This window comes from Brassica napus, chromosome C6, assembly GCF_020379485.1.
Source record: "Brassica napus cultivar Da-Ae chromosome C6, Da-Ae, whole genome shotgun sequence".
NCBI lineage: Eukaryota > Viridiplantae > Streptophyta > Magnoliopsida > Brassicales > Brassicaceae > Brassica > Brassica napus.
This window is the reverse complement of record NC_063449.1, coordinates 9,558,264-9,568,406: the sequence shown is the minus strand read 5'-3', so window position 1 is coordinate 9,568,406 and position 10,143 is coordinate 9,558,264. Positions and strand designations below refer to the sequence as shown.

The 10,143-nt window shown below is 35.5% G+C and overlaps 2 protein-coding genes across 2 annotated transcripts; one reads left to right on the top strand and one right to left on the bottom strand.

The window, feature by feature from the left end:
- The first annotated feature begins 1,602 nt into the window (after positions 1 to 1,602).
- BNAC06G05880D lies at positions 1,603 to 3,056 on the top strand. Its single transcript, XM_013846557.3, has 2 exons — positions 1,603 to 2,374; positions 2,478 to 3,056. Exon 2 carries the CDS (start codon positions 2,494 to 2,496, stop codon positions 2,809 to 2,811), a length of 318 nt encoding a protein of 105 aa, XP_013702011.1. The 5' UTR covers positions 1,603 to 2,374; positions 2,478 to 2,493; the 3' UTR covers positions 2,812 to 3,056.
- A 98-nt stretch (positions 3,057 to 3,154) lies between these two features.
- Positions 3,155 to 5,246, bottom strand: LOC125588745. Its single transcript, XM_048760479.1, has 6 exons — positions 4,540 to 5,246; positions 4,266 to 4,406; positions 3,906 to 4,193; positions 3,618 to 3,733; positions 3,448 to 3,535; positions 3,155 to 3,362 (listed from the first exon to the last, which is right to left on the bottom strand). The coding sequence occupies exons 1-6, from the start codon at positions 4,957 to 4,959 to the stop codon at positions 3,357 to 3,359; spliced, it is 1,059 nt and encodes a 352-aa protein (XP_048616436.1). The 5' UTR covers positions 4,960 to 5,246; the 3' UTR covers positions 3,155 to 3,356.
- Positions 5,247 to 10,143: the final 4,897 nt, after the last annotated feature.

Here is a 10,143-nt window from a genome sequence, read left to right as displayed (position 1 = left end):
CTTCAAGGCTCCCAATTTCAGACTCATGTGCAATCGGTCCTCCTGGCTGAAGCCCTAGCGGTACGATCTGCACTCCAACACGCCATTCGTCTTGGCTACACACAAATCTGGCTTAGATCAGACTCTCTTGTGCTCATCAGGGCCATCACTTCGATCAACAAACCGAAGATCATCCATGGAGTTCTCTCGGATATCGGAGCTTTATCACTTTCTTTTGCTTTCTGTTTCTTCTCTTTTATTCATAGGGAGCTTAATGGATCTGCGGATCATTTAGCAAAAATTTCGCTTTGTAATCGGACCTCCGTTTGGGCCTAGACTTCTGCTTGTTTTATTTGAATGAAAGATGGTTGATCAAAAAAAAAATATAACCAATATTTAGATGATCATGTACTTATGTATTGATTGCGATAGTTTCACAGAACCACTGATTTTGGGATATTGCACGGTGAAGTTTGTTCTTTTAGGTAACATGCATATAATATATCTAATCTATTAATTTATGATCCTATTTTTTATCTACCATACAAAAGTCTATGTTAGACCATTTATTAGAAACTTAACTAAACATCCTAAATTTACTGATATTTTCCTAAAAATTTACTCATGTATGATATTTTCTTAACAAAAACAATATACATCTAAACAATAACATTTCTAAGACAAACCAATCAATTAGACAATTATCGTTTGATTGTTTATCATGTTTAATCTAGACCATATTTTATATATATTTCAGTAATTAATTTTGAAATTAAATTGTATAGCCCAATTCTTTTTAAATTATTATAATAAATTTTTAAATTTTTAAATAAAAAATAAATAATATTTTATTGGCTGTAACATTTTATGTTTGATTTTTGTAGTATAAAAAACACCAAACTGAAATATAATATATTAAATAAAATAATATTTTAAAAATATAATATTAAATAATTTAATTTAGTCACACACAAACATTTTGAGAATAAAATTTTTAAACCAAAAAAAATAATAAAATTTGTATTAATTCATACAAAACTAATATTTAGAATTAAACTATAATGATGTAGCATTTAAAAAAATAGTACATTAATATATGATTTGTACAATTTCATCCAAAACAAATTTCAACAAATATAAAATTTTCAAAATAATATTAAATACTTAAAAATTGATATTAAGTATATATCTTATATCTTATTTATATTTTAAATGTTATTTAAAAAATAAATATATCCGCAATGGATGTGCGGTTTCAAATCTAGTTGCTCTTAAAATCTCAAATTTATAGATCAGAGACTATCGAATAAAATTTACATTCAATAATAAATACACATGACTGGCCCCATCAAAATAATACAAAAGAAGTTTGTGTTATAAAAAAAAATACAAAAGAAGTTTGTTTTATTTGAATATGTATATTTATATTAATATACGAGATAAGAATAAGATAATCATTCATAATTACTTATAAAGATAATGAAAACCAATAGACTTTCGAAACATCTGAAACTTGCTGGATATTGTGATAAGCATCAAACTGAACTTGTAGATAAGAAATTCAATTATTAATAGGAAAAATGTGTATGGTGTTGTATGATGGGCGTGTGAATGCATAATAGTGCTGACCGTTGATGGCGATGCCATTAGTACTCATCAGTAACTAATTATATTTTTACAGTTAATTTTAAAAATATAAAATTCTTTCAAATCACCAAATATCACTTAACAACATGGTTTGGTTAGAAAAACGTAGTTGATTTAACTTCTTGTTATTATCAGGGCGAATCTAGACTGTTTATTTAATGGGTGCACCATTGTTTATAAAAAATGCTTATATAAAGGTTCAAAACTAGAAAAAAATTGGTGCACAAGCTTCTTTTTACCATCTGAATTTACTAAATTTAAGTGTTTGCTATTCATAAAAAATAAGTGTGGGTGCACATGTCCCCATACCTTATAGCATGGCTTGGCCACTGGTGATCATAATTGCCAATATAAGGAAAAAAACCATTGTTTCTGAATAATAACCGGAAATATATTAGAAAATACGAATATGAACCATAAAAGAAAATAAAGTGTATACAAAAACGACTAAAGAAGTGCAAAAAGGCCAAGAAGGTGTTGCTAGTTGTTACTCTTTTCATTACAGCTAATACGATTAGTTGGCAGAAATGTGAAAGCTTTAATTTTTCGCTAAGTTTCCTTCGCATCGCCAACCATAGTTTCGTAATTATTATACACTTTTGTTATCTGTGAATTACGTTACTTATATATATTCAAACATTAACAATGAAAAATCATTATTTCAATATTTTAAACTATAGGATCTTCAAAAGAAAAAGAAAAAGCCAGTCATATTTGAATCCAGACCATACTAACCACTTCTTGTTCTGTAAGAAACGGACCCCGTCAACGATCTTCTGTTCTCATAAATATATATATATATATATATATGTAAATCATGCAAACCAATAACAAAGTTCTTTTTTTTATAGAGACAGAGACAGAGTAATGCAGTTTACAAGAAGAAGATTCCCACCACGAGAAGCTCTAGAGATGCCGGCAGCAGAACTGAACCGTCGGAGAAATCATGGGTCGAGTCTAAGGACCAGGCTGGCTTGCACGTGTTCAGGCCGGCCTGGTTCGGCTCGGTGCGTGCGGCACGGTTATATTGTTCCGAGCAGGGAGAAGCTGATAAGGAGAGCAAGTGACGGAAACAGAGAGATACTGAAGAGAGCCTTGATGCCGTCTAGTCACCATCGGATGAGTCACCGACGGTGGAATTTCCGACCAACTCCAAGCCGACTCTGTAATATGTCTTCCGCTTGAATTTTCTTTATTTTTATTTTTGTAATCGAATTATTTTTGTCTTTTTTTTCTTGAAAAATCATTATTGGTTTTGCTCAGAGGTACCATACAAAACCGTTTTTACGTCATGTTATCAAGTATAAATTTTTGGATGGTTTGATGTATCGGGAAGACTTTTTATTTCCACATCCAATCAGATAACAATGTGATCTGTTTTATGAAGTTATGATATTTAAAGCATTTAATAAAAATGTTTATGTAGTTCAGGCTCTGGTTATTTTCTTATACATAGATCCATTTATCTAAATATCCTTATCATCATTTTTGATGTCTACTGTGTGTGTGTTCATAAACTTTGTAACAATCATCGAATAGAAATATTTATGTGGTGTATTCAAGATACTGGCTAATTTTCTTACACATAGAGAGAACCATTCATTTGAAATTTTCAATATATTCATCTCTTTTGTAACAATCTCAAATCTCCGGTCTCTCTATTGGGCTAACTCTGTGTATATATATATACAATACCATGACCATAAAACCCAATTTTGCATGCTGCTTTCTCATTCCTGTAATTAACCAACACCATGAGTTTGTGTTACATCAGTGTTCTTGTCATTCGAATGAGAACGGTTCAGGAGATGTAGTAAGTACCTTGGAGGGATCAATGGGTGTAGTGGAACTCGAAGGGTTCTCAATGACGGACTCCGAGATTCTAGCTTCTGACTTTTCATTTGAGTAACTGAAATCAAGAAAAAGAAAACATTAGTTTTAGAGACTTTAATGAAGATTATAGACTTGAAAAGTTAGTTTGATACACTTACGTTGAGAGTATAGTGACCCAAATAAGCTCCACGCAATCAACCCATAGTAGTCGTTGTTCTACAGGAACCAAACCGTATGTGATCAAATGAGCAAACGGCCAAAGCTTCCACCCTGCCTGCATTAGAAAAACAAACTATGTTTAATCTTAAATCTTGATCAGGGCCGGTTTGAGATTTTGAAGACCATAAATATTATTAAGTTAATAATTCTTTAAAATTTGAGGACCAGGCGAATGTTTTATCCGGTTGTACGGCTTTGCAAGTGAGAGAGGAAGAAGAATTTCTTACTGTTAGCATCGGCAAGAACGTAGCTTTTAATTCTTTGAAGATGCTGAGAGGTGATTCAAGACGAAGAAACCCAAGAACCGTGAAGTAAATACTGTTCCATATAGCAGACCACACGGTTTGATCGAAAGCGACTTTAGCAGGAACAACCCACCAATCTTGAAAAGGGAAAAGTTCCTCGCAGAATTGGTAATAGAAATGAGACAAAGAGCCATGGAGAGTGAAACCCACTAGTCCTGACCTCAACGTTCTTGCTCTGTCAATCTCAAACAAAGGTTTGCCTTCGTAACACTGGAGATAAAGCAAGATTGTTAATACCACAGAAAATTATCAGCTTAGAGTAGTAGAGTGTAAAACAAGAACCTGAGCTATCCAATCTCCGACAGAATACACAACTCCACTTATGACCATTTTGGCAAGAACAGGGTTTCTCTTTAACGCTTCCTCGTAAGCAAGCCAGTTATGTTGAGGAGCGTATCTTAGTATCTCAAACAGTGTCCATCCCTGAGGTTACAAAACCAAATAAAAGACAAAGCTCAAGATTCTATACAAAACCATTCAAGAACTAGATTCAAGCGTCAAAGTGACCATAATCTTTATTACTTGGCAGTCAGGCAACATTAAAATCGATACTTACATGCCAATAATCATGATCGATGGTGAGCAGTTTGGTGATGGCATAAGTACCAGCAGCTAAAACGATCGTAGCATTGATGCTCCTATCGATCATCTTGTCCATCTCTTCGCTCTCTCTGCTCTTGTCGTCTCCCATGTCAGCTGCTGGAGAAGATGAAGGGAACCCTTCAAACGAAAGCTGACCAACAACCACCGGCTCGTTCACATCTCTCTCCGTCTCGTTGCTCATCACCACCACAGAGCCGTCATCGTGGCTCTTCACCGGAATCACATCGGTTTCATCGTTGATCAACGCGCACGAAACGCAGCTTCTCTGTTTGTTCCTAAGGAAGACTTGAGAGCGTTGGGGTTTTGGAGAAGGTTTTGAGAGAGGGAGGAAGCTACGTGGAGAGATTGAGGTGTGGAGTGAAGAAGCAGCCATGATGACAACGGAGAAGAACCGAGTTGACTCGGTGGTAACACAGAGTCAGACTCGCTCAGTTTCTCCGAGTTGTCTGTTTTTAAACGGACGCTTATCTTTATTACAAGATTTGTGAAGTCGTGAAGAGTTCCACGTAGCTGTGTTCTGGTACGATTATGTTAGATCAAATCTAACGGCTGTGATTTATTGTTTGACTTATTCGTGTGTTTGACTTAGATGATGAACGGTTACGATCACAAACTATTGGTCTGAACGAGAAGTCTGGTACAAACTCATAGAAGCTTCTTCGGATGATGAAAAGAGTACTGTCCACTAGCCCTGGGACGGATCCGGATATCCGGGAAATTTAGGGTATCCGGATCCGTCGATTTAATATCCGGATCCGGATTCGTGGTTTTCGGATATCCGGGCTTCGGATATCCGTCTCGATATTCTATTATCCGTAGATATCCGGATCCGGATCCGGATCCGTCAAAATAATTAAAAATAATTTTTTAACAAAAAATATTAATTTTTTAACAAAAAATATTAATTTTTTTAACAAAAAATACTAATTTTTTTTAATATAATACATAAATTAAATATTTATAATATTGTAAAACTAAAATATAATATTATAAGATTAATTCATGTATAAATATTAATATATCAAATATAAATATTAATAAAATTTAAAAATTTAATGTATTTTAAAAATACGGATCCGGATCCGGATATCCGTACCTAAAAATTACGATATCCGGATCCGGATTCGGTTTGCACGGATCCAAGATTTTACTATCCGGATTCGGATCCGGGCACCCCGGATATCCTATTTTCGGAGCGGATCCGGAGCGGATCTCGGATCGAATCCGGATCTCGGATAATAAGTCTCAGGCCTACTGTCCACAAGTACGTATATAAGATTCTTCACTTAAATAAATGCTAAAAATATTTAATGCAAAATAATACGTAATGCTGAAAATGGGAAAACGTGTTATTTCCCAACAAGAAGTGTTGTATCCTCCCGTATGTCTCCCAAACTATAACCTCATCCCATATGTCTCCGAAATAAAAGTTCAAAATCTATTTATTCATGAAAGTATATCATAACTCTTATATATTCTCAAAATAAAAGTTCAAAAGCCATAATCCCATAAAATTAAATTACTCAGTTTAAAATAAACTAAAACCGTTTTGGTCAATTAAAACAGTTGTAGATCAATAAAGACCCGGTTAAGATCATATTACATCAATCAAACCACAAATTATAAACCATGATCAGATTAATTAACCAAAACAGTTTCAGTTTATAGGTGTAATATGATCTTAACAATGTCTTTATTGATCTAAAACTGGTTTAATTAACCAAAATAGTTTTAGTTTATTGGTTTAAATCGAGTAATTTAATTTTATGGGATTATGGCTTTCAAACTTTTATTTCGGGGATATATAAGAGTTATGATATACTTTTATGGATAAATAGATTTCGAACTTTTATTTCAGAGACATCTGGAATGAGGTCGTAGTTTGGGAGACATATGGAAAGATACCATACTTCTTGTGCGGAAATAGCACGTGATGCAAAATAATACATAATGCTGAATGCAAAAAATATTCAATTTTTTATTATAAATTCTCAAAATAATATATATGATGCAGATATTATATCAATCCTCAATATTTTCTTGTAATTAATGGTAGCCTAGTATCTAATTATTCCCAATGAAGAACAGAAAAAAAAAAATTACACTTGGTCTACAATTTAGTTTTGCAGATTCCGTATCGATCAATTAAAAGAATCAATCTAATGACTCCAAAACTAAGACTATATATGTATAAGAGCTACCTATAGCAATATCCGACCTTAGCTCAGTTGGTAGAGCGGAAGACTGTAGTCTGTGACAGCAAATCTTTAGGTCGCTGGTTCGATTACGGCAGGTCGGAAATTAACGTGTTTTTCTTCTTCAATAAAAGACGCATTGGAACGGCGTGGTGTTCTCCTCTGAAAGTCACAGACGGTATGGCCGAGCTATTTTTAATTTTGTTATGCATAAAAATTAAATGGAACTTCTCTACGTTCTAAGAATTTCCTCACGCACGCTTTACTTGTCACACTTGGGGTTTGGACACGATGCAACATAACATCATGCTTGGTCCAGCCCATTGTTTTCTTCTTATTTTGCTCCGTTCGACGCGGCCCAATTTTTACTAACCAAAAGCAAAATCATTTTCCATTTTCGTTTTCATCTTTGCGCAAACTTTACATAAGACTGAGTCAGCCATTTACGTATATGATGGAGTGTGGAAGTATCAATAAACATGTAAAATTATTGTGAAATTAATTCAACAATAAACATGTAAAATCAAGTGGTTGCAATCAATTCAACCATCTTAATGAACTGTTTGATTATGTTCAACTTTTTTTTGCGGAATGGTGATTTCTCTTTAAAAGCAATCCTAACTATGTCCAAAGCATCAACATACAAATAGCTTATGGTATTTGAAAGCGATCCTAGCTACACAATAATATTCATTACATAAAACGAAAATCTAATTACAGCCAGATTTTTTTTTTTTTTTTTCGTGGAATGGCGAGTTTTCTTTGGCTCATAGACCTCATAGTCATAGAGGGAAGAGATTAAGGAATGAATTTTTAAATTCATTTAAAACATTTAAAATGTTACAAACCTTATTACAAAAATGGATGATAAAAAGTTCTCAACTGTATACAATGATATAAATGCTGCATGCAGATACTTATTGCCAAAACATGGATGATAAAAGTTCTCAACCATACTATGTTAATGTTTAATTCGTTTGAAAAACCTATATATAAATGATGCAGACACTTGGGGGAGAAAGTAATCAATCTTATCCCAACATAATTAATACTTAGAAAACACATTAGGTGTGTTAGAGATAGAACTTTCAACTTTTGGAGAAACAGGTTCCGTAATCTCAGAGTTTCCATTCAAGTTTCAAATATTAATCCATTTTATTAAACAATAAAACAAAACAAAACGACGGAGGATTCGCCCTAGTGATATCTTGCATATTTACATTGTTTTATCCATTCATCCATGTGCATTTTGATCATATAGACTAGGATTTAGCCATGTTTAGGTTGCATTTTGCATACATGAGTCTTTATCAGGTATCGGAGTACCACATGGAGTTCTTGGAGGCATTTGGGTGCATTTGGAGCTCAAAAAAAGTGTTTAAAGCGATCAACGGACGAGCAGCGCACCAGAGCGACCTCACCGGAGCGACCTCACCGGAGCGACGACGTGAAGTCGCTGTGACTCACATCCCGTAGCGATCCAGCCAGAGCGACATGGAGAGGTCGCTCGCGTTTCTATCGTGAGACACCCCTCTCAGAGCGACTTGCCAGAGCGACGCTCCGAGGTCGCTCGCGTTTCCATGGCGAGACGACACAAAACGAAGCCCGGAGCGACCTCTCAGAGCGACCCACTGAGGTTGCTCCCGAAGTCCGGAGCGACTTGTTGGAGCGACCAGCTCAAGTCGCTCGCGTTTTGACGGGGCGAGACACGAAGAAAGCGTCGGGAGCGACCTCCGGGAGCGACTATGCTAGGTCGCTCCGCGTGTTTGATTGGACGATTTTTATGTTATTTCAGGGGCCTTTTGGTCATTTGTTTTATGGTTTTTAGATTGTAAAAACCTAAGTTAAGTACTGCTGGTAGCCACCAGGGAAGATTATCTTTGATCTATTGAAAAATACACAAAAACTCTCTAGAGAAGTTCATCTCTTGGATTTTTGATTGTTATGTTCTTGTGTTCTTGTTGATTTCTTATCTATTTCTCTACATGATTAATCTGAAATCCAATATGTGTTTAAGAGGAATCATGGAGATTAGTGAGTAATCACCTTTTGAATTCATGGGTTAGGGAGATTAAGGGTGATTAGGTTGGTTCTAGGATGTTTTAGTGTAGATCATTTTTGTTCCTTGCTAGTAGAGTATTCATAATGCATCTTCTGAGTTGGCCACTCAAAAGTTGATCAATAGACATTTCCCACCCAAAAGGTGTTTGATGAAATGCCTGAGACAACTCTCCTAGGCTTTTAGTATACTTTGCCAAAGACATTTGTTGTTAAAGGTGCTAAAATAGCTAATAGACTTGTTAGTAATGATTGCTTTCATATTATTCAACCAAAGACATTTGATGTTCGAGATATGTTAGCAAATGAGCATTCATCTAGACATAGAGCTTGCTTAGAATTGTGTCTAGGCTTAAGATTGATAGTTTGATTGATCATTTGTCATCCTTAGTTCGATACTTGATCACCCAAGGTCTAATCCCTATGCCCATGAGTTCTCTTTTCCCTTAGTCAAGAAAGTATCATTCTGTTATTGCTTTCTAGTATTAGTAGTAGTTTAAAACCCATCTAAATCATTGGTTGCACTTAGATAAAGTGAGTACTTGCATTCTCGGTGCTTTGATATCCCTCAGAACTGGTTCGACAATCACTATACTACAACATTTGTCTTAGGAGCCTTGAAAACTCCTAACATCAAATTGGCGCCGTTGCCAAATTCTGAGTAGATTGAACATTGAGATTTAGTCACTTACTTGAGACTAAGTCATTTTTATTTTCTTTTGTTACTGATTCTTCTTCTTCACCTACCTTTAACTTTCAGGTGTATGAACTTGAGGAGCAGGGGTCCATCAAACCTAGTTCCAATAGTAGCAGACATTAGAGCTTTCGAGAGGGAGTGTGCTAGAGCTAGAAGAGAAGAAGAACAACAAGCCCACTTGCAGAGATTGGATATTGATATGGCAGATCCACCGCAAGGGGCAGAACACCAACCGCGGGCAGCTCGACCCATTGGTACTTATGACCGGTCCAACATTCTTGGTCATAGATTCGGAATCTGAGCACCAGCTGTGGTAGCCAACAACTTTGAGGTCAAGTCAGGACTCCTCAACGTGATCGAGAACAACAAGTATCATGGCTTGGATCTGGAGGACCCATTTGATCACTTGGACAGGTTCGACAGCTACTGCGGGTTGTCAAAAACCAATGGTGTGTCCGAAGATGCTTTCAAGCTCAAGCTATTCCCTTTCTCTTTGGGGGATAAGGCACGTCAGTGGGAGAAGTCTCTACCCAGCGACTCTATCACCACTTGGGATGAGTGCAAGAGAGCATTCTTGGAGAAATTCTTCTCAACCTCAAGAACTGCT

Coding starts and splice junctions, on each gene's coding strand:
- BNAC06G05880D (XM_013846557.3), top strand. CDS start 2,494: ATGCAGTTTACAAGAAGAAGATTCCCACCACGAGAAGCTCTAGAGATG.
- LOC125588745 (XM_048760479.1), bottom strand. CDS start 4,959: ATGGCTGCTTCTTCACTCCACACCTCAATCTCTCCACGTAGCTTCCTC. Junction 4,407..4,539: donor TCGATCATGATTATTGGCAT/GTAAGTATCGAT, acceptor TTGTAACCTCAG/GGATGGACACTGTTTGAGAT. Junction 3,536..3,617: donor TGGGTCACTATACTCTCAAC/GTAAGTGTATCA, acceptor TCTTGATTTCAG/TTACTCAAATGAAAAGTCAG.